General features: G+C 44.8%; 1 protein-coding gene across 1 annotated transcript; it reads right to left on the reverse strand.

Annotated features, from left to right (window-relative positions):
• Positions 1-7206: 7206 nt before the first annotated feature.
• On the reverse strand, positions 7207-22995 carry LOC121002274 (protein QNR-71-like). Its single transcript, XM_040433661.1, has 11 exons — positions 22845-22995; positions 21248-21400; positions 21032-21175; positions 20796-20960; positions 18823-18981; positions 10564-10911; positions 9554-9715; positions 9374-9476; positions 9096-9298; positions 7981-8071; positions 7207-7357 (listed from the first exon to the last, which is right to left on the reverse strand). The coding sequence occupies exons 1-11, from the start codon at positions 22909-22911 to the stop codon at positions 7207-7209; spliced, it is 1746 nt and encodes a 581-aa protein (XP_040289595.1). The 5' UTR covers positions 22912-22995.
• Between the last annotated feature and the right edge of the window lie 1690 nt (positions 22996-24685).

Consider the following 24685-nt stretch of genomic DNA (forward strand, 5'->3'; position numbering starts at 1 on the left):
ATCCTGAGGAGTTTCCGGGACGCGGAATGGATCGGAATGTGAAGATACGCATCCTTGAGGTCCAGAGTAGCCATGACGTCCCCAGGGTTGAGGATATGGCTGACTGACCTTATGGTTTCCATGCGAAACCTTGTTTTCCTTATAAATCGATTGAGAAATCTCAAGTCGATGATCATCCGGAGATCTCCCATCTTTTTGGGAACCAGGAACACTGGTGAATAAATCCCTAGGCCCCTCTCCCCTGCCGGCACCTCCTCTAGGGCTCCCTTGGAAATATAGTCCTGAATGTAAGATTCTAGGACCACTTGTTTGGCAGACCCGAAGTTTCGTGTGGCAATGAATCTCTCTGGGGGGAGAGAGATAAAATCTACCCGGTACCCGAGGGAAACTATGTCCTGGACCCAGGGGTCTGCAATCAACCGGCTCCAAGAGTCTTTGAAATGGGTAAGACGACCCCCCACGGGAATCTGGGGGAGGGGTACGGGAAAATCTAGGGGAGATACTGCAGGGGCAGCAGGGCTTATCCAAGAGCCTCGAAGAGGCCCATAGTCAGGAGGGTTTTGCCTCCCTGGTGGGTTTGCGGGAGCGTCTCGAATATTTACGAGATGGTCCCCCCCAATCTCTGCGCCTAGACTGCTGCCCTGGACGACCTCCGCCTTTCTTCTCCTGCCTGGGGCGTCCCCGAAAGGGCTGCTGGGGGAGGCTCTTCCCCTTTTTATCGGAGAGCCCCTCCATTATCTTGTCCAATTCGGACCCGAATAGCCTATCCGGTTCGAAGGGGAGATTGAACTTGGACGCGTTATCAGCGATCCAAGGTTTCAGCCAGAGTGGTCTGCGGGCAGCTGAAACTAGGGCCATAGTTTTGGCGGCCAGCTTCAGCTGCATCTGGGTAGAATCGACCAGAAAGTCCATGGCCAGATTGGCCGACTTGAAGGCTGCCAGGATATCATCTCTTGATACGCTCTGATCAACGTCCGTCTGGATTCGGTTAAGCTTAGAGCGTAAATAGGCGGCTACCTCCGTGGCCGCAATAGAAGTTGATGCGGAGGCAGCAGCCGCCACGTAACTCCTCCTAAGGGTGCACTCTGCCCTCCGGTCTAGAGGGTCCTGCAGACTAGACCCATCGTCTGCAGGAACTAGAGTGCGCCGGGACAACTTGGCTATAGCCATGTCCACCTTGGGAACGGAACCCCACGATTCCACCAAGGGTTTAGCCATCGGGTACATCAGTTTGAATTTTCTAGTGAGAACTGGACCTTTCTCAGGCTTTCTCCATTCCGTGCGCATCACAGAGAGAAGGGTCTCATCCGCTCTAAAGACACGCTGTGTCCGTCCGACGGGATCGGAGGACTCCCCCATGTCAACATCATGGTCCCCCGACCTGATGGACTTGAGTAACTTCTGCGTCTTTTCTGGAGGGAAAAAGCAAGAAGTAGATTCTTCTTCCTCAGAAGAAGAAGACCCCGGAGAACAGGGGGTAGGTCTTTCGACCGGTGCGACCACCTCCATGGTAGCCTCTCATTCAGCAGCCGCACCACTCCCTCAATGGAGTCATCCACGTATGTCTTCGTCCACTGAAACATTTCTTGCATCGTGGGTTCCGTGGATGCCGTGCGACAACTCTCACATCTAGAGTACGGACAGCTGTCATCTAAGGGGGTGTTACATTCGTAACACGCCAGATGCTTCCTCTTGGCCCCAGCTTCTGATCCGGATCCTTAGGGGAAGCCATAGTCTGTAATTAGAAAGAACACAGGTCATAACACCTACAATTTTACCTGGAGGTGGTGAAACAAAACCTTATGGGGCCCCACCAGCACTAGCAGAAAATAGAGCTGTAAAAGAGGAAACCACAATCCCAAGCCAAGCAATAGTAAATATCTCAAGGCACAGGGAACTCTGGAGCTAGCTTGTGAAAGCGACGCAACCAGAGCACTGACTGACAGGCTCTGGGCGCTTAAGAGGAGGAAGCCCCGCCCCCTGGGCGGGGCCTCAATCGTAACTAGCCCAGAGGGATAACAGAGCCTAAACAGGCTCAGCAAGCCCTAATTGTCTCCCCCACCTAATCCTGGATCCCAGGGTGACATGGGGAGAAAGTTTTAATAGAAGTAGTGAGGTTTAAACCCTCACGGCATCGCTATGGAAAAACCGGAAGTGACGTAGCGCACCTAGTGCTCGTCACTTCCGGAGATGGCGGCGCCCATAGCGCCGCACACATGCGGCGAAAGAAGGACGGGATACCGCAGCACTTGAGTGGAAGAAGAGGGGAGGGGACACCCCCCTCCCCGACAGTACCCCAGCGGCACCCGACGGCCATAGCGCCGCTCACATGCGGCGAGAGAGGACGGATACCACAGCTGGGTTCAAAGAAGGGGGGAGGGGACACCCCTCACCCCGAAGGTACCCCAGATAGAAATGCCGACCAGCCTATAATAAAGGCAATGAGAGGCCATGGAGGGCAAACTTTAGATTCAAAGAAAAATAGAGCCCCTAGCACTCTTCAGCTCCCAGAGGGGGAGCGACACCGCCAGTCCACCTGTCCAGAGGACAGAAAAAAACACGGTGGGCTGGGGGGTGATCTCCTCCCTTTCAGGGAGTTGAAGATCGTTTATTGGTTCTTGGGCTCATTAAAATTCCGCCGGTCATACCAGTCCACAGGGGCAGTTAACCCCATCTGTGCTGCTGGTAGGACGTAAGGGAATGTTTGTTCTGATCGATGAAGGTGTGTATGAATGCAGTACTCTTTATTATTCCAAGACAATCTATTGGGTGTTATTCACATTATTAAGTTGATATCAGCTTCTGACCTGAGTAAAGGCTAAAGGAATCTGTTGTGATTAATCCCATGTAAATCAATGTACTGGACTTATTTGTAGTTTGCCTGCAATTGGAGTGTTTATTATGCTTTTTGTTAAACTTTAATAAAAAAGATACTATAAAAAAAAAATAATAAATTGGTGAAAATCCTTGGAGCGGAAGCAATTCCAAATGGAATGGCTGTGAACTTATAATGAGGAACCAGACCTCTGTTGTCTTTGATGCCAAATAGCAGGAATTTTTGGGATCTTACATGGATTGGGACGTGATAATAAGCATCTTTCAAGTCCACTGTACACATCAAGGCGTCTTTCCCCATCAATGGTATTGTGGACGCTAGGGACTCCATCCTCAATTTTTTAGATGTGATAAATCTGTTTAGAGACTTTAGGTTTATTATTGTACGGAAAGAGCCCTTCCTCTTTTTTTACCAGAAAGAGATTTCAGTAGAAACCCTTTCCCTGCTCTGGGGAAGGAACTTGGACTATGACATTCATCTTTAAAAGATTCTGTACTCCCTACCAGATCTTTTCCTGGTGCCGGGTTGATAAGAATCTGTTTGGGGGTTTTGAAGAGAATTCGATCTTGTATCCCGTGCCTACAATTTCCTTGGTCCAGGGATTCTGGGAGATTGATTCCCAAGACGTAAGGACATTTAGCAATCTCCCTCCCACTCTGGCGTCATTGTTTTTCGCCAGGTTTCGAATGAGAGGAGGGGAGGAAACCCCTTCCTCTAACACCCTTAGGGTAGCTCCAGCGCCCCCGACTTTCCTTTTCCCCTATATGACCTGTCTTAACTTGTGGAGGAATGAAAGGGGTACCTACGCTTACAGATTCTGATTTCAAGAAAACCCTTTTTCTTGTCTGAGGCCTTCTCTAAGATATTGTCCAGCACTGGAAGACCTCCTGGTCGAAGCCTACGTGGCGAAACACGTGTTGAGGTCGAAGCAGTGGGGGAACCGTGTCACCATTTTTCAGCAGCAACATGGGTAGGTAAAATGGTATCTGGATTAGGGTGGGACTAGTGATTTACAGTTATTGTTATATGCCATCTTTATGAGTAGCATTGCACTGTCCAATTACACCCTACAGCATCCATTGCTTGGACGCTGTGAATAAAAGCTAGGTAGTTGTTCAACACTAGGGGACAGCAATTGCACCCGCAACTACTCCAATATTCACAGCTTCTGTTAATTGTCTGTTACCTGCTGTATATGGTCACATTATCCCCCATTGTGATTCTCCACATTGCAGAGCCCTTTTGTGGCCCAGTCTCCATGTTCTGTCCCTTTTGAGTCTCACCTGTAATGTTCATGTGATTTATAATTAATAAAATGAGATTTTTTTTACCTTGCTCTTTGTTTTGTACAAATTGTCCAGCACTGGACCAAAGTGATTAACTGTTAAATGGATAACTATTTGGCGTACTAGGTGTATGACACTATTAACTGCCTGAATAGAGTACGTTTAAAAGAATTTTATTAAATATCGAATAAAATTTGGTTGTCCACCACATTCCAAAAAAATTCAAAAATACCGCTTAATAGCTGCAGAGAAACGCGTTGAGCAATACAGAGCGCCTTGTTATGTTCAGTAGTAGTTTAATAAACCAGCATTGAGCCGCTGAGTGGGGGTGGGGGTCCATTTAATTCATAACACCAGTATGTGACTCCATACTACATTGGAGTCACATAGTGTAGTAGTACAGACCCAGTATAGTGGCCTGGACTCCCATCACACCACTTTGTGTGTGGGCTTTTTTTTCAGCCCCTATACTCTTCACAGATATTTGTGGGGATGTGAGATTTGCAGAGCTGGTACATATTTATACCAGATTCCAGACTCTAACTCGCACCACCAGCCTGATTTTTGAATGTGGTGGAGAACCAATTTTTATTCGATATTTAATAAAAATGCTTTTAAACGTACTTTATGCAGGCAGTTAATAACAGCACTGGACCAAAGACAAATTCTCCCAAAAATGGAATGGAGCAGAGCTTAATTTTTGATGTTTTGTCACCTGACCAACACGTCATCCAGAGTGCTCTACGGGCCGCATTGGAGAGACCTGCGTCTCTGGCAGAGAACCTCACTGATTCGGCCAAAGCATCTGCTAGAAAAGATTTTAGTAGGGGTATAGAATTTAAAATTTCCTCTCGCAATGTTTTATCCCTTATATGATCCTCCAGCTTGTTTAGCCAAAAGAACATAGACCTGACCACAGACGTTACTGCGATGTTGGACTTAAGGTTGAACATTGCTGCTTCCCATGACTTTCGCAACAGAATGTCGGCCTTCCTGTCCATAGAATCTCTTAACTGGGAGGCATCCCATGTAATGATGTTTTTTTTATTCACTTTTGCCACCTGTGTGTCTATTTTAGGAATCTCATTGAAGATTAGATTCCACTGAATCAAATAGTAGACGATTTTTGAAGGCGTTAGATAGCCCCAAGCGTCTTTCAGGGTCTGACCATTCCTCTAAAACCATATTCTTCATATACTCGTTGATAGGAAATACACAAGTTTTTTTGACTTAGACCCCAAAACATTTCATCTTGAATGGAGTAAGATTTCTGCACTTCCTCTACCCCCATAATAGATATGATTGCTTTCAACAGATCTGCCATATCGCCCATAGAAAAATAAAATCTTCTGTTAGAGGATTCTGCTTCAGAAGCCCCCTCGTCTTCCACAGTTTTAAAAGAGGAAGCATCATCGACAAGGTCCTCAGAATCTGAGGATGAAGGAGATATCAACTTTTTCCTTTTGGGAGGAGGATTTCCAGGAGTAGTAGACAATTGAGACAAGGAAGATTTTACTTCTTCCTGTATCATTCAAAATTCTTTCCTTAGTGAGGGAGTTTCCTCACGAACGATACTAGTAATGCAAACCTGAAATTATCCTGAAGCCGTATGTTACAAGAAATGCATTTGAGCGACTACTTAACCTTCTTTTGTGCCTCCTTGGAAGACCTAAAAGTAAAAAGGATCCGGCTCCTTAAGAGAACAGCCCCCTTTATGTCAGCCAGAATTCCGCATGTTGCCCTGCGTCACTGTCCGCTGGAAGTGACGTCATTATGCACATGAAGTGCCAGGCGCGCAAAACCTGGCTTAACCTACCAGAGGCAAGGCAGGAGATGTCGCCCCAGGAGATCTACTGGAGTGAGCCCTCCTGATCCACCCCCTGTCCAGTGTTCATACTGGACCGCGGAAGGACACCATAATTTCAAATGGTGCAACACAGTCCAAGAATCCAGGTAAAAAGGAAACTTCATCTTCCTGCATACAGGGAGACCTTTCTCTGCCATGTGCTCTGTAGGGACAGGAAACACTGGTGTTCAAGGGAGGGGGGGGGAATTTAAACCTCTGTGCCTGCCCCTACAGAGGTCAATCTCCTTGTATGCAGTCATGGTGATGCTATGGAAAAAAGGACTTGAGGTGGAGAGGGTGGTCCATCTTTTAGAGCGGTCCATGGGTGCTGTCATAGGTGAGGGGGAAAGATGTGTAACCTAAAACACCATTAAGAACTACAACTTAAACCGCCAAAAAAATAAAATATTGGTCAGCAAGGCCCAAAATAGGCTGGTCACGAAGGCTACTTTCACACTAGCGTTTTTGTGGATCTGTCAGATCTGCAAAAAATGCTAACCTTAAGGGGTTAGGGGCTGGTCACATGCAGCACAAGACCCATGATCAAAAAGAATTGGAGGAGGGATGGTCACTAAGGGGTTAATATTGCAACATCATATACAAGCTATAAATATAGCTATGTTAAATAAATGGATCTATGAATTACTGCAACTCCTAAAGACAGTTTTATACAAAACTCAAAACCCTCTTGTGACAGACAGAGCTGGTTATTCCCACAAACAAGCTCCACAGTAAAGTACTGGGAGTGGTGACAAAATGTTGGGAAGATTTCCTCAGTAAACTAAGTGAATCAATCCCATCCTGCTGCAGCATTTAAGGCTACTGGTTGCACATGTGTGAGGAACGTTCTTAGTACAAATTAGGCACTTTAATACAAGTGTTTCCCGTTCTTTGAAGTAGACTGTCCTATAGAGCAGAAGATTTGAATCATGAGGGTGCTGCAAACAAATCCATTACTCTGGGGTAATAAACATTTTTTATCAAATCTACAGTTCTGCTGGTCACATGCAGCACAAGACCCATGATCAAAAAGAATTGGAGGAGGGATGAATGTATATTAACATTGTGTTCCAGACAGCCTCTGACTGCAAGAATGACCAGGTTGTAACCATTACCCATTTTAGACACGACACCAGTTAAAGGAAACACTTTATTAACAAGTATTTCTACTACAGGTTTAGGACTTAGATGAAGGACCAAGCAGCAGCATACCAAGACATGGCAGACAGTTTTAAGAATTATATTATTGCAGCCTCGCTTTTCAGAAGAGGATCACGCTCGTTGCTTTTTTTGAAGAGAACATCTTTGATCTGACTGAAGTACACAATGATTCCTTGATCACTTCTTCCATCTGAAGCATTTGCAATTGGTTTATATTCCTTGTATTTCCTAGATGATAAAAGGCAGTTTACTTAATACCAAGTTCTTCCTTAAATTGATAGGATCAAAAATATTACATGCAGCAGTTGTGCCCAGAAGTTTTGCTAGATTATAGCCAGTTATAACGTATGGGCTCCCCACATGAAAAAAACTGTCCTGTATTTACTAATGTGAGTGCACCTAGACCTTGTTCTATAAAAAAAAAAATAAAATTAAATTTGGCTCATTAGGTTTAGAAATATTTTGGTGCAGTATCCACCAAATCAGACTGGCATACATGCTTTGCACCACATTGGAAGGCTATGCCCCCTTGTCAAACAAAAAACAGTGGAAAGTTAGTCAACTTTAAGTGGTATAAACTTAGACTAAAAGGTGAGCCAGACTACCCAGAATTGTCCACTAGTGTGATTTGTTTAGATGTTTTAATCCAAGTTTACACTGTGCAGGCTAATCTCTAGAACACCTCAATAAAATTCTGGTTATTGCCCCAGGATTCCTGGCCAGAGAAGTAAAATATTGCCACCAGCCACAATGCTGGTTGGAAGAAAGAGTTTGAGCTGTAAAGAGATACTAAGATGTCAAATGGAAAAGCCAAAACCATGTTTTAAATGAATGTAGGAATACTAACTTACCTGTAAAGGGTAATACCAATCACCACAGCAACAAGTGCAACCAAAGCAAGAGGAACAAGTACTGCGGAAACAGTCTGCTGCATTTTAGAACCTACAGGGGAAAAAAAGGAAGTCTACATTATGTCTTGATACCTTATTTGAGTCCTGTTGCACAACTGTAATAGTTGGATGCAAGTGACCATCTTCAAGTCAAGCTTTTGAAAGTTAAGGATAAAATTTATGGTTGGGAGAGGGTAGTCAGAAGAAGCAGATTGGACTAACAAGCTGCACTGTCACTCCTTGTTGTGAATGTTTGTCTAGAATATGAGGAGGGGAAACTCACTTGAAAGGGTTCTCCAAAATGGCTGGCAGTATCATGTCCTAGAATGTGAGGAGCACTGGTTGCCTCCACTTACGGAGGGGGGAGGGGGGGGGTCTCACTAAACTACGCTCTGGCACTTACATATACTAAGTATTAGTGAGTTCTTCTGTCAGACATAGCATATAGGCAGGATCACATCATTACCATCTATTGTACAAAGGTGCAGGGTGTAGTAAGGCCCCCGCCCTTCACCCCCCAGGCAACCAGTCTCCTCACATTCTAGGACAGGTTGCAGGCAGCCATTTTAAAATCATTCCCAGAGAACCCTTTCACATAGACCCATGTTTCAGGTAATTGAATGAGCCAGATGTTCCTGATCATTACCCAATAATCAGTGGAGGTAAGAGATGCATTTACATACAGCAACCACCTCTGCTGTATGCAGGACAAGTGATTGGGCACAAACAATGGCTGTAGCATACATTCATTTTTTGGCAGCAGATCCAGTTTACACAGGCTGATCTGCTGCACAGAAACTGATCCTAGGAGCTAGCTGAAAGACCTGAACGCCAATAGCTTTTGCACAGGGCAATTATTGGGATCAATAGTTTCTACAAATGCTCATCCCTGATATCAGGGATGATCATCTGCATGTGTAGAAGAGGTCATAACAGTTCAGCAATTTGCTGTATTAAATTTGTAGAACCCTGAAATGTGCCCGATAGGGGTTAACATACATTGGAAGCTTTTACAGTGTGAGCTACTTCAGGCTGTCAATCCTATGGACACTGAAAACCAATAGGGTGTCACTTACCACCATCTATAAACACCAGCGTACTAGCAAGAGCCAAACTTGCACCATCACTTAGTGTGATATTTACACAGTAAGATCCTGGCTCAAATGCTCTTCTTAGGATCAGCAAGCATTGATCAGAAGATGGAACTTCATCACAAACCATGTCCTGGGGAATCATGCAACTAGCATCCGAGACTACCGTGCAGGCATCTGTAGGCAGACTGAAGGAACAAGGTTATCAAACACAGGGAACATCAGTTTTACAGGGAGTTTGTCTTCTGTTTGCCAAGACATACCTTCCTTCGCAAGTCACCACAAAGTCAACAAGAGAGCCTTCGGTCTGAGATGTGGGTACTTGGATGCTTGTCATTTCAACAATGTTCACCTCAAGGATACCATCTGAAGTTGGAAAGAGCAAGTCAGATTCTAGGCACTGTACATTCTAAGCCGAGCTGTATAAGTGACCGACAACTTACCTACAACTGTAATCTTAGTGCTGTAATAACCATATCTATATATGAAGCAACCAGGAGTAGAAGTGGTGTATGGAATGGCTGTATAAACAGTGGTAACGTTTGGCATTTCAGTTGTCAGTGGTAAAGTGTCAGTGTCAAACTGTGGTAGTTCTGTTGAGTTATCTACAAGGGGAGGAGGGGGAAAAAAATAAAAATAAAGATCTCCTGCACATATGGCTTACTGTACTTTTTTGTACAGAGGATTACCTGCAGCACCGTCAACCCCCCCCCCCTCCCACACATTATGGACACAAGATCAATCCCACTGCCAGATACCATTTGTGCATCTCCTAAGCAAACCTTAAGGGGTTTCCAGGCTCCTGATATTATTGATCTACTTCTGGATAGATCAGGGAGGGTCCAACACCCTGCACCCCCGTGCTAGAACTAGCACTGTAAATGGAACAGTAAGCTTAGTGGTTGTGCCAGGTTACTTCAGTGGTAGCTGAGCTGCAGTAATCCTGCGCAGCCACTACACTCAGCCATGCTTCACGTTCCTTTCAGAGTGCTAGCGCCAGAGGCTGCAGGGAACAGCTGATTGGCTATTAATGACCCGAGGATGGGTCAATGCTTAAATTGGTTTTACAGGCTCCTTACAGTGATGACATATCCTCAGGATAGGTCATCAACATCCAGTCGTTGAGTTTCCAACACCCCACTCTGCCAATCAGCTGTTCCCGGCAGCCTCTGGCCCTAGAGCCAATACTTTGAATAGAACAAGCACAGCTCTGTAGTGGCTATGCTGGATTACTGCAACTCAGCTACCACTGAAGTAAGTAGGAGCAGGGCTGCAGTAACCTGGCACAACTACTACTCTTCCTGTACCATTCACAGTGCTTGGGGTAGGGTGTCAGACCCTCAGATTTAATATTAATGACCTATCCTGAGGTACATTATTAATATCAGGGGCCAGAAAACACCTTTAATCATAAAATATCAAGCTTAGATACATTTGTTTTTATACAACTCACCTGTAGAATTGGAAGTGGTGAAAGTACTGGTGGTGGTTGGTAGAGGTTGTGTAGGGATTGGAGTGGGTGTAACAGGTTTACATGGACCAGGAATGGCAGCTTTGATGGTCAAGTTAGCCCTAAAGCTTCCAAGCATGGTATAAATATCACTAGAGACAGGGTTATTGGAAACAGATGACCCATTCCCATCACCATAGTCCCAATCAAATGTCAATTCAGAATTCTTGAGATAATTGCTCGGATCATGAATGTGGATGTCAAATTTGATTGGTGAATCTTTAATAAAGATGCTGTCTGAGGAATTCTTGTCATTCTTCTGTGTAAGGTTCACATAAAATGGAACTTGATCTATTAAAAAATAAAAAGTAGTCAAGTTTAGAGGGAACGTGTCACCATGAAAGTCTGCAGGCAGCACGTTAGAGCCAAGCAGATTGTGGGACACTATTTAGCAAAACATGCAGGGTGTTTAAGACTGGCATTTTAGACACTGGTCTTAATACCCCTTGCGCTGGCAGTGGATATACCTAATGCATGTAGGTGCTGGCCTCTACATAGTATGTGTATCCACCATCTGTCTAAATCTATGCCAGCTCCCTTGATGGCTTAGATTTAGACCATTTTCTATCCCTAAAACAGGCATAGAAAATTAATGAGATGGGCCTGCCAGTCCTCCCTCTACCCCATCCCCCTTTTAGACCTGGCATGAGCAGGGAAAAGTCAGTTCGCTGTGCAAATAACCTTTATGCGACAATCTGCGACATACGAAAATGATGATTACACTTACCGGTAATCGGATTTTCCTGACCCCACGACAGCACCACTGAGAGATGGCTCCGCCTCCAAGGACAGGAAACCTGTAGCATAAAAAAGGTGGAGCCACTCTCCCACCTCAGTGGGTTTACAGAGTATGAGAGGGACTCCCCTTTTGGTTAATACAATATCTAAATCCTTTTTTTTTTTTTTTTTTTTGCATATCACCACGTGAAATCTTAACACCAACCACCACCTTAGGGAGGGAATTAGATGGGTGCTGTCGTGGGGTCAGGAAAATCCGATTACCGGTAAGTGTAATCATCATTTTTCCCCTCCCCCACGACAGCACCACTGAGAGAGATTTCATAGAATCTAAGGGTGGGTACCAACTTCTAACACCTTTGTGCCGAAAAGGAGGTCAGATATAGAATCAAGTTGTAATCTATAGTGCCTATAAAAGGTAGATGGAGAAGCCCAGGTGGCCGCTCTACAGATCTGATCAACTGACACACTGGACCTTTCTGCCCAGGAGGTAGATACCGCTCTGGTAGAGTGAGCCTTCAAGGATAGTGGAGGAGAAACCCCAGAACAAGAGTATGCTAGAGAAATCAGCTCTCGAATCCATCTAGCGATGGTACTCTTAGAGGCAGCATTACCTCTCCTAACCCCCGCATGTAGGATCAACAAAGATGAGGACTTTCTCCAGTCCCTGGATCTTTCTAGGTACTGGATCAGGCACCTTCTTACATCTAGGAGATGCCATTTCTCTTCATCCTCATTCTTTGGATCTGGAAAAAAAACTGGGAGAACTATCTCCTGTAACCTGTTGGTCCTAGAAGGGACTTTAGGAACGAATTTTGGGTCTGGCCTTAACACTACCCTATCCTCTCGTATAGTCATAAACGGTGGATTAATGGACAGGGCCTGGATCTCACTAACTCTTCGTGCTGAAGTGAGGGCTATCAGAATCACCAGTTTCAGAGTTAGATTTTTTATGGAGCTATCCTCGATAGGCTCAAATGGATGACAAGTTAAGGATTTCAGAACTAAATTCAGATCCCAGGGAGGAAACCTAGGCCCCCTCACTGGAACAATCCTATCTACTGCCCTGAAAAATCTGACTATCCAGGGATCCATGGCCAGACTTCTACCACTTAATCCCGAGAGGGCTGAAACTTGAACCTTTAGGGTGCTTTTCGCTAAACCTAAGGTTAATCCCTGTTGTAAAAATTCCAACACCTGTCTAGTGGAAATCCTTTCTGGCCAAACATTAATGTCGAGGCCTGAAAAGGATAAGAATTTTCTCCAAATTCTAGCATAAATCGTGTTGGTCACTTTTTTCCTGCTTTTCAGAATTGTGGAAACGAGAGCCTCTGAAAAACCTTCCCTGATTAAGTGTGCCCTTTCAATCTCCAAGCAGTGACATGGAGGGACTCTACCTCCGGATGCATTACTGGGCCCTGCCTTAGGAGATTCGGGATCTCGGGGAGAACCCAAGGTTCCACTACCGACATGGACCTGAGGAGGGAGAACCATGCCCTCTTTGGCCAAAAGGGGGCGACCACTATCATGTCCGACCTCTCCTCTCTGATTTTCCTGAGCACTCTGGGAAGGAGCTGAAGAGGGGGAAAGGCATACCCTAGATGAAACTTCCATTCCAAAAGGAAGGCATCCACCCCAACCGGAGATTCGTAAGGGTTGAGAGAGCAAAATTTCTCCACCTGCCTGTTCTCTCTGGTGGCAAAGAGGTCTATCTCTGGGACCCCCCATAATCTTACAATTTTTGCAAATATCAAGGGATCTAGAGACCATTCTCCCTGTCTTAATCGGTGGCGACTCAGAAAGTCGGCCTGGACATTCTCCCTTCCTCTTATATGAAGAGCGGATATGTGTGTCACCTGACTTCTTATCTCCCAAAATATCAACTCTGTCTCCCTCATTAAAGATCGGGATCTCGTACCTCCCTGACGGTTCAGGTATGCCACTACCGTCCTGTTGTCTGACATGATCCTGACATGCTGGTGATGAATCTCTGGAAGGGCTGCTCTTAGGGCCAATAACACTGCTCTCAACTCCTTCCTGTTTGAAGAGAATAGTCTCTGTAACGGGGACCACCTTCCCTGCCTTAACTGATCTTGGAAGTGTGCCCCCCACCCCCATGGGCTGGCATCTGTCGTAATGACTACCGGATCTGGGTAATTCCATGGGATACCCTGATCTAAATTCTTTACCTCCAACCACCAGTTGAGGGAGATAAGAGTCCTCCTGCACAGATTCATCTGGGAGTCCAAGGTAATCTCCTTCCGTCCAGTTACCTGCAAAATATTCTCCTGCAACTGTCTTGAATGGAACTGTGCCCACTGGACCGCTGGTATACAAGCTGTCATCAAGCCTAATAGAGACATGGCTTTCCGGACCGACATTCCCGGATTTTTCTGAGCTTTCCGGGCCTCGTTCCGAATTTTCTCTATTTTCTCTACTGGAAGAAAGGTCCTCTGTCGCAGGGAATCTAGCCGCAATCCCAAAAAGGTCTGTATCGTGCTGGGTTCTAATCTGGATTTTTTCATATTGATCATCCACCCCAGATGCTCTAGAATCCGAATCACTCTCTGGACAGATTTCTGACACTTCTCTTGTGATTCTGCTATTATTAAAAAATCGTCTAGATACGGCAGGAAAAGAATATCCTCCTTGCGGATAAATGAGGCCACTTCTGCCATTACCTTGGTGAAGGTTCTTGGTGCGCTTGATAGTCCGAAAGGCATAGCCTGGAACTGTAGATGTCTGGTCCTGCCCTTTCTGACTACCGCCACCCTCAGGAATTTCTGGAAGAAAGGATGCACCGGAATATGCAGATATGCATCTTTTAGGTCTAACACTGCCATGAAACACCCTTGGAAGACTAAATGAATTGCCGATTTTATGGTCTCCATTTTGAATTTTTTTATGACTAGGGATTTGTTTAATTGTCTTAAATTTATTATAGTCCGAAATGAACCGTCCGGTTTTTTCACCAAAAACAGAGTCGAGTAAAAACCTCTCCCCCACTCCATTTCTGGTACTGGTATCAACACCTTCTTGACTATTAATTGATCTACCTCTTCTGTCAATCTTTTGGATTCTCTGGTGACCACAAATCTTTGTGGGTAATGTCTCTTGAATTGCAGTCTTAAACCTTCCATCATAATATTTGTGACCCAAATGCCTGCTACCTCTTTCCAGGCAGGAAGGAAGAATCTTAATCTCCCCCCTACCTGTAGTCTGGCGTCATTTTTTGGACATCTTATCCTTCTGGGAGGAGGAGTTCCCGAACATAAAGCCCCTACCTCCTGACCCCCTGGGTCTGGTGAACTGATCCCTGTCTCCTGACTGTCCTCTTCCCTGAAATCTTGATGTATTCCGAAAGGGACGCCTGTAGGGTCTAAATTGTGAAAAAGAGGATTCCTGTGGCATCCTCTTTTTCCTATCCGCTGCTTTCTCTAGGAGAGCATCCAGCTCTGGGCCAAACAGGAATTGACCCTGACAGGGAATACCACATAAGCGCTGCTTAGAAGCCATGTCTCCTCCCCTCCAGTTCTTCAGCCATAAAGCTCTACGGCCTGAATTAGAGATGGAAGCAGACCTGGCCGATAAACGAACCGCCTCAACCGAGGCGTCGGATAAAAAATCCGCCGCCTTCTGTAAGGTGGGTAAAGAAGCTAGAATTTGTTCCCTAGGACACTTGTCCCTTAGCTGTCCTTCTAGTCTTTCAAGCCAGATGGCTAATGACCTAGCTGTGACCGTTGCGGCTATGTTGGGCCTGAAGGAAGCCGTAGATGCCTCCCATGTATTTTTAAGGCAAGAGTCTATTTTTTTATCTAATGGATCCTTCAAAAACCCCATATCTTCAAATGGTAGGGAAGATCTTCTGGACACCTTGGATATTGCCACATCTAATTTGGGCGCTTTGTCCCAGGACGTAGTGGCCTCTTCCTCAAAAGGGTATTTTCTTTTGAAATTTTTACTTATAAACGCCTTTCTGTCAGGTTTTTTCCATTCCTGATCTATTAGGGCTGAAATGCTTCTATGTAAGGGAAAACATCTCTTTTTCTTTTCCCGTAGTCCCTCAAAAACTGTATCGGCCATGGATATGTCCTCTCTGACGTCTTCCAATTCCAAAGTAGCTCTAATGGTCTTCAGGAGTTTTTCTGTATCCGTTACTGGAAACAGAAATTTTTTCTCTTTCTCGTCTTCTGATAAGGATGAATCCTCAGACTCTTCATCCCTATCCTCCTCACTATCATCTACTGACTCCACCTCTGAATCTACTCTTTCCGCTGCTTTTTTAGGTTTTTTTGAGGTTTTAAGGGACTCCTTAACCTCCGATCTAATGAATGCTCTAATACCCTTCATAAAATTCGGGGATTCTTCTGCCAGTGTTCTGTCAATACATTCCTGGCATAGTTTTTTAGAATAAGATGAGGACAAGGGGCATCTACATAGTGCACATTCCTTATTCTTTCTCTTTGATGCGACCTTTTTAGGTGGTACCTAAGAAATGACAGCAGATACAAAGAACACCATCAGTATTTATATCAACCGTTGCCTCTTACCCCTTCAGAAGATTCTATACCGGCATCTGCTTTTCAGCGTCCACTTCTTCTGACCTCTTGTCCTCCTCCATAATATACCTAGAGGCATAGAGGTTTTTAGGAAAAATATGAAGCAGGGAACAGCACCTCTCCTTGGAGAGTTCCACATGTTCCCCGGGAGCTTTCTTGTGCCAGAAGTCACCAACCTGGTCCGGATGCAGAGTGCTTTCTGAAAGGAAAAATGACTAGCAGCCCAGCGTTAGGAGAAATCTCTGCAGGTTCAATGGTGCCTGCCAACACTGAGAACGCTGCACCGCCTGGTCTCCCCTTTTATTTCCGGTCATCTGACCGGAACTTGTATCTGGAACGCACGTCTCACCTCTGTGACGTCATTCCGCGACTTCCGGTTCCTGCTCCGGTGCGTTCCACTGCTCCTGCGTCGGCAGTCTGCAGCACACACGTGCGCACCCGGAACTATCGCCCTCTGGCGTGTTCCATGCGAGCCGCTCGTGCGGCCCCACGCGGTCTCACTCCTTTGAGGGACCGGTGTCCTCAGCCTCTGGAATGAAGAATCGGCCCCGGACCGACCTCCATCGTCCCTAAACAGACCCGGCACCCGGTCTCAGGCTGGTAAGACCCATGACTCTCTAGGCTTTCCTAGGACTTCCAAGCCATGGGCCTCCTAGAAATAAAAACTACAAGTCTCCTGCTCCAGGGACAGGAAACCTCACTGAGGTGGGAGAGTGGCTCCACCTTTTTTATGCTACAGGTTTCCTGTCCTTGGAGGCGGAGCCATCTCTCAGTGGTGCTGTCGTGGGGGAGGGGAAAAAATAAAAATAGGCACATGTTAATAAGTGACCCCCTTAATTTATACATTTAAACTTATGTTCAGGTGTCATTTGGGTGGTCCCATCAGTAAAGCCCCTTTCACACGAGCGAGTTTTCCGCGCGGGTGCAATGCGTGACGTGAACGCATAGCACCCGCACTGAATCCTGACCCATTCATTTCACTGGGTCTGTGTACATGAGCGTTGTTTTTCACGCATCAGTTCTGCGTTGCATGAAAATCGCAGCATGTTCTATATTCTGCATTTTTCACGCAGCCCTGGCTCCATAGAAGTGAATGGGGTGCGTGAAAAACGCATTGCATTCGCAAGCAAGTGCAGGTGCGATGCGTTTTTTACTGATGGTTGCTAAGAGCTGTTGTTTGCAAACATTGTTTTTTATCACGCGCGTGAAAAACGCATCAAAACGCATTGCACCCGCGCAGAAAAAAAAAAAACTGAACTAAACGCAACTGCAGACAAAACTGACTGAACTTGCAAAATAGTGCGAGTTTCACTGAACGCACCCTGAACATATCCGGCCCCAATCCACAAAGCCCGTGTGAAACCAGCCTTAGGCCCCTTTCACACGAGCGAGTATTCCACGCAGATGCGATGCGGGAGGTGAACGCATTGCACCCGCACTGAATACCGACCCATTCATTTCTATGGGGCTGTGCACACGAGCGGCGATTTTCACGCATCACTTTTACGTTGTGTGAAAATCGCAGCATGCTCCTCTTTGTGCGTTTTTCACGCAACGCAGGCCCCATAGAAATGAATGGGGTTGCGTGAAAATCGCAAGCAAGTGCGGATGCGGTGCGATTTTCACGCACGGTTGCTAGGAGACGATCGGGATGGAGACCCGATCATTATTATTTTCCCTTATAACATGGTTATAAGGGAAAATAGCATTCTGAATACAGAATGCAAAGTAAAATAGCACTGGAGGGGTTAAAAAAATAAAAATTTAACTCACCTTAATCCACTTGCTTGCATAGCCCGGCATCTCCTTGTGTCTCCTTTGTTGAAAGACCTGTGGTGAGCATTAATTATAGATCAAGGACCTGTGATGACGTCACTCCAGGCATCACATGATCTTTTACCATGGTGAATCACCATGGTAAAAGATCATGTGACGTACCATGTGATGACAGGAGTGACGTCATCACAGGTCCTTGATCTATAATTAATGCTCACCACAGGTCTTTCAACAAAGGAGACACAAGGAGATGCCGGGCTATGCAAGCAAGTGGATTAAGGCGAGTTAAATTTTATTTATTTTTTTAACCCCTCCAGTGCTATTTTACTTTGCATTCTGTATTCAGAATGCTATTATTTTCCCTTATAACCATGTTATAAGGGAAAATACAATCCACAGAACATTGATCCCAAGCCTGAACTTCTGTGAAGAAGTTCGGGTACCAAACACGCACGATTTTTTTCACGCGAGTGCAAAACGCATTTCAATGTTTTGCACTAGTGCGGAAAAATCGCGGGTGTTCCCGCAACGCACCCGCACATTTTTCCGCAACGCCCGTGTGAAAGAGGCCTAACAGTCTTCCCTGTATGCTTACTTGTGTAGCATTGGCTGCCGGTCACCAATTGACCCAAGCACATGAGTCAAGCATAGGAAGAGCATAAAGATAGTTGTGTGAGCTTAACATATGCATGTTGGAAAATAACCAAATTACAAGTTATGATGAAAAATTAAATTATTTCTCATCCTGGACATTGGAGTCAAGGAGGCAGTCCTATCAGTAATTAACAGCTAAACTCAGAATGTGCAGGGATTCCATCATAATAGAATTCTACGGGCTGCAAAACGGATCCATCCCCATTTTAGTTATGCAGGGGAGTCCCCTCCTGCATAAACGGGACAGATCTGTTTTGCAGCCCCCATAGACTTACTATGACAGAATAATTAACAGAATACCTCTAAAGGCATAGAATTGCATTATGGTCCGTGTTAACGGAATCTATAACACAATTCACCTTTTACCAGTAAACGAATTTCAAAAATCAAATTCAGTCATCTCTAGCAGCCACCAACACATGCCACTGTTCAAATGCTGAATCTTTGGTGCCTTTACATAGATTTCATAGCTTACCAGTTACAACATAAATGCTGCTTGCTGTAGCAACTGGGTAGTGGTTATGAGAACCTCTTCTAAAAACCTTGACCTCCATCATTTGCGTTCCAGCATTGATGTTTGAAGTATTAATGGACAGAGTAGTAAACGATCTCCCAATCATTCCGTAATATTGGCCTGACAAGAGAGAACACCATTCTTCAATCTACATGTGCAATGGCTTGCACATTTCATAAAAGCATAATCAAAGCTTTGTTTTCAGTCCTTAATGGTTATCCAACTTAAAAGGCATCCCCACCATAACTTCACCTGTCCACAGGACATTGGACCTCATTCTGGTCAGAGTCTGCTGGAGAACCTGTTGACTTAAAGCACCACTCATGGACTGTAGGGATGGATTTTGGATTTTTCATCTGGAGTCAACCTGCACAAATCTTTATATTTGCTCCAATGAGCCAAAGTTATTACTTCACAAAGTCTTGCAAGACTATTTGCAATGACTGAATTGATTACTGTAAAAGTAGATATCGAACTCTGGTTCAGTTCCAAGGTATCACTTAGAACCAAACCAGAGTTAAGCATCAAGGTTTTTACAGTAATTCACCAAGTTATCAAAGTCTTACAAGAATTTGTGAAGTAATAACTTGGGCTCATTGGAGAAAATACATTCTAATACTATATGGAGCTCCCGCTCCGCACAGTATTACAAAGTTTTATGGGAATAGACTTCAGATGACGCATCAGAAGTCAACTCACTCATCCATAGTGATCAGCTCTCCATTCAGACAGTCACCCATGCACCTTAGACGACCCTGGGATTCATCCCATTCTTGTGATCAGGGGGATTCCTAGTGGTCAGACCCCGCTATACTCACCTATACTGTAGATAAGCGATTTGTCATGGTTGGACAACCCCATTGAAGCCCCCAGAATACAGTAAACTGGAAGTCACCATTTTGACCAAAACAGAGGCAGAAATGTGATGCGAGCCAAAACCAGGTGTGGCTCTAAACAGAACAGGGGATGATCTTTTTATGCCTGAAGTCCATAGAGGCTCCAATCCTGGTTTTGGCTCTGATCAAAACACTTTAGTGTGAATAAAGGCATTATAATTTATATATTAGTGCAAGTTTGTAGTGAATGAACCTATAGACCAGGGATCAACCTCGGGCACTCCATCCGTTTAGAAACTACAACCCCAGAATGCTTGTCACTTCTGTGGAGTTCTAACAAGCCAGTCATGTTTGCATGCTGGGAGTTGCAGTTTCACAGCAACTGGAGTACCAAAACGTTGCTCATCCCTGCTATAGACCCCGCTTACAGGCTTCCGTAGTGTATGCAGTCATCGAATTCCAGTATGGTCCGTGGTAGTGGAATCCATAACGGGATTCTTAGATAACCCAAACCTGTACGCAGAACTTGAAAAAACACAAGTTTGCTCATCACTAATCCCGATTTTGCTTCAAGAACTGTATAAAAAAAAAAACTGAATATGTGACAGCACCCTTACCAGGCAGAAGGTCTTATTAAACACTTAGGCTACACCTACACTTTACTGCACAAAATTACTGCCCATAGGGAATGCATTGAGTATTTACTTTCTGCCATAGAGCAAGATAAAGATCTCTGCTTGATCCCCAACAAGTAAGACACTCCAGTACAGTTTAAGTTACAGCCATGGATAGGTAATCAATATCAGGTCAGTGTGTGGGAGGAGGGGGGGGGGGGGTCCCCAACATCACCTCCAATCAGTTTACAGCAGCTCATTACTGGACAGTTTGTTCCACTGAACAGGCCCAAACATATGCCACTTTCATGCACTCAAATGAACTTTGGATTCTACAGGGATAGCAGCACCAATACAAGCACACGTGTTCTTCATGCCTTGATCTTTACTGTAAATCCATAGTTTTCATTGGACAGAAGATGGTGAGATACCTGTAGGTGTAAAGCACCCCAAGTAGATTACAGGCACTACACAAGAAACATACCTTGAGTGGAGAAAATGTAAATGAAGTTGTGTCGCCTCCAGCGAGGGGGATGTGGAAATGGTCTGCCATCTGGAAAGCCGTTAGCAAAGCTGCAGTTTCCTTCGTTACAGAAATCTATCCACTTGGTCCAGTTATACACATATTGGTCTGGGAAGCTGGAGGAAACTAAATAGACAACCTTGTAAGATGTCATCTACACATCTAGATCTACAACATTCTGTAGTCACTGTATTTACCATTTCCACACCCTCTTTCATAGACAATGTCTCCATCTTCATTTTCCTTCTGACATCTGGGGAACTGCAGGTTGACAGCAAAAGTGATGTTTGACCCTATCAGCGCAGGACTGTCACTGGTCAACAATGCCACAACCTTGCCACCTAGACAAACATATGAAGTCAGCAGGATTTTAAGTCACATGCATTTTATTACAGTTATATCTGAAGTAATACCTTTCCAGCAGTTTTCCCATCTTGTATCCCCAGACTTCCAGGCAGGGTACAGTTTCTCATTCCACGAGTTGGTATCAGGAGACCAGCCATTTATGTGGTTGCCGGGACCTCTAGAGCCAGATTTCCTTCCAAACTCCTTTACATCCTGAAACCCTGTTAAGTTACATATTGGGATTTAAAAGATATTGAGTGCATGGACTTAGATGTTCCCCATGTTCTTTGCCAGTAAGACATTGCGAGTTCAGCATGTTATGTAGTTAGCAGTTCTATGGAGGGAGCTGCAGCTTCCATGTCCTGTATACTACCCCTATAGCTCAGATACTGGACAGTAAAGCTACTTGTCCTAATACTACACGTAGTCCAACACTAACCATGTACGTTTCAGGGCCCCTTCACAATGCTACCACAGCTCTGCTCATCGATGGTCAGCTCCATCTTTGAAATCGAATGAAAATGAAGTATCAGATCCATCAGATGAACCCCATCGAATAATAGTGTTCAGTTTCCCCATCATAGGTCTGACCACAAGTAGTGAAACAGACTGCCATTTTGTGCAACTTCCTTATCGGCAATGTCTGGCCAAAGATTTGAAGTCCAATAATGATCCCAGAAAGATGTCCAATAATGATCCCAGAAAGACTGTCGATGCGGACCCAAACGGATCCATCCTGACTTACAATGCAAGTCAATAGGGACGGATCCGTTTTCACTGACAATATGGTGTAATTGAAAACAGATCCGTCCCCCATTGACTTCCAATGTAAGTCAGGACAGATCAGTTTTGATCTTGCATTCTTTAAAAAAAAAAAAAAAAAAAAAAGTGTAACGGATACAAGCGTTTGCATTATAGGTGCGGATCCGTCTGTGCAGATACCAGATGGAGCCACACATGTATAGCTGCAGCTAAGGAATTGTTCAACCATCAATGTGCATGGCCATGTAGGAAGATTGCTGGACTCCACCTGCTATTAAATCAGCAAGGGGAGAATATTCCGACTCACAGCACTAGTAAAGAGAAGCATTGGTTCTGTTAACCAAAAAAAAATAAAAAATAAAATCCAAATGCTGCATAACATTTCCGCAGCAGAACCTGTATATAACCTGTGCTGCAAGTTATAAGTTTACACCATTTACCAGTTTCACCTTCTGCATTGTAACAAACCCACAGCATTTGCACTGAAAAGTTATGCAACAAAATTAAAGCCTTTTCAGCAGAGATTTTGATGTAACAGAAATCCTGCAGCAGATACACACGGTACACACTAACATTCTGTAGAAGTTTTAGACAGTTTAAAACAGAGGACTTAACACTTCACAGTATATTAGCATTTAGCAAGCACAGGTGTTACACAACATATATATCAGTTATACAGTCTGAATGTGTAGGTCAATATACAGATGTAGCACAGCTAAAAGGGATAGTTACCCCATTAAGTAAACATGGTAAACTATTTAGACTTTTTCCAGAAGTTTTCAGTGGCATCATCAGCTCCTTTTAGCTCTGCTACATCTGTACAGTCTGGATCTTGTAGCTCTACTGCTGCTAACCCCCCACTGTATACACTGACACATGAAAATGACCATGTTAGACCCTCACGTTTTCCTGCCTGAATGCTGGAGACCAGGCAGAGCACCACCAGACCTTCCACTACTACAGGCAACATCCTGGAAGGGGAATGAGCTGGGCAGGGACCTGTGCACCAGCATTTAAACTGGGCTCAACAAGTCACAGCTGCACAAAATAGCAGTCAGTCTCCATGATCCCTCCTCCTGTTTATGAAAAGCCTGCAGGCCCATCATGTGATGGAATTAGGGAAAGATGGCTGACTTCAAGTAAGGCCTCATGCACACGGCCGTTGTTTTGGTCCGCATCCGAGCCGCAGTTTTTGCGCCTTGGATGCAGACCCATTCACTTCAATGGGGCCGCAAAAGATGCGGACAGCACTCCGTGTGTTGTCCGCATCCGTTTCTCCGTTCCGTAGTCCACAAAAAAAAATATAACCTGTCCTATTCTTGTCTGCGTTTTGCGGACAAGAATAGGCAGTTATATTAATGGTTGTCCGTGCCGTTCCGCAAATTATGGAACGCACACAGATGCCATCCGTGTTTTGTGGATACTCAATTTGCGGACCGCAAAACACACAACGGTCGTGTGCATGAGGCCTAAAGGAGCCAGCGTCCCTGCTCATAATCTCAGACTCTCAAATCTCAAGTTTCATTTTTTTGTATATTGTTATTTTTGCAGAAGATATATCAAAAGACATTTGTATAGAGAATCAGACGTCATTGTAAGAAAAAGTGATCCAACCACCAAAACAGCAACAGAAAGAACTTGAATCCTCCAAGTGAAATCACAATATAACTGTTTTCAGTTACAGAACTTTTGAAATATGTTGGATTTTTTGTAATTCAAAATCACATGAGAATGAAACTGCATGTACACATGGTATGTCAGGCAACGCCCGTAGTTCAGTATTAAGCTTCATGCACATGAACGTATGTATTTTGCGGTCTGCAAATTGCGGATACGCAAAACACGGATACTGTCAGTCCATGTACAGAAGACAAAGGTCACATGGTACTCACCCCGAGAGTTAAAATCTTTCCTTTATTTCATAATGCAGGTACATGGAGACATGGACATATAGGTGACGGCTGTTTCGTGCTGGCGTGCAGTTCGTCTGATCTACAGACACACAAACACGTGTGTCACATCCCTTATAAGCTCTTCATTAAGACGCAATTATAAAACGCATGAAAACACATCCTTTCCTACAATACTTCAAATAAGGGTCCATTCACACCACGTCCGTAGAATGGGTTGTTATCCATTCCGCAAATTGCAGAACGGGTGCGGACCCATTCATTCTCTATAGGGCAGGAATGGATGCACACAGTGTGCTGTCTGCATCCACATTTCCGGAGCGCGCCCCCGATCTTCTGGTCCGCGGCTCTGGAAAAAAATAGAACATGTTCTCTTCTTGTCCGCAATTGTGGACAAGAATAGGCAGTTCTATGGGGCTGCCGGCCGGGTGTATTGCGGATCCACAATACACTATGGACGTGTGAATGGACCGGAAGGGTTAAAAATGTGCGACTTTTTTTAGAAAGACAAATACTTCTGTATACATCTTTTTATTTTTTCACGTGTCTACTCCATATTTACAGGAACGCACTTATGTCATTCCTGTCGTACAGACCCAAAGGTCCCAGGGCTTTAGTTTTTATGATGATCTCTGCCTCCTTCTGTAGGCGTGTTCTCTCCGTATTACCATCTCTCCGTGCATTTTACAGACGCATCAGACCGCAAAGACGATTGGTAGAGACTTCCCTGCATAATAGAAACGGGACTGATCAATTTTGCAGCCCATAGACTTCTATTATGACGGAATATTCCGTCATAGAATTGCGTTATGGTCTGTGGTAGCGGAATCCATA

This window comes from Bufo bufo, chromosome 5 (assembly GCF_905171765.1).
Source record: "Bufo bufo chromosome 5, aBufBuf1.1, whole genome shotgun sequence".
Classification (NCBI taxonomy): Eukaryota; Metazoa; Chordata; class Amphibia; order Anura; family Bufonidae; genus Bufo; species Bufo bufo.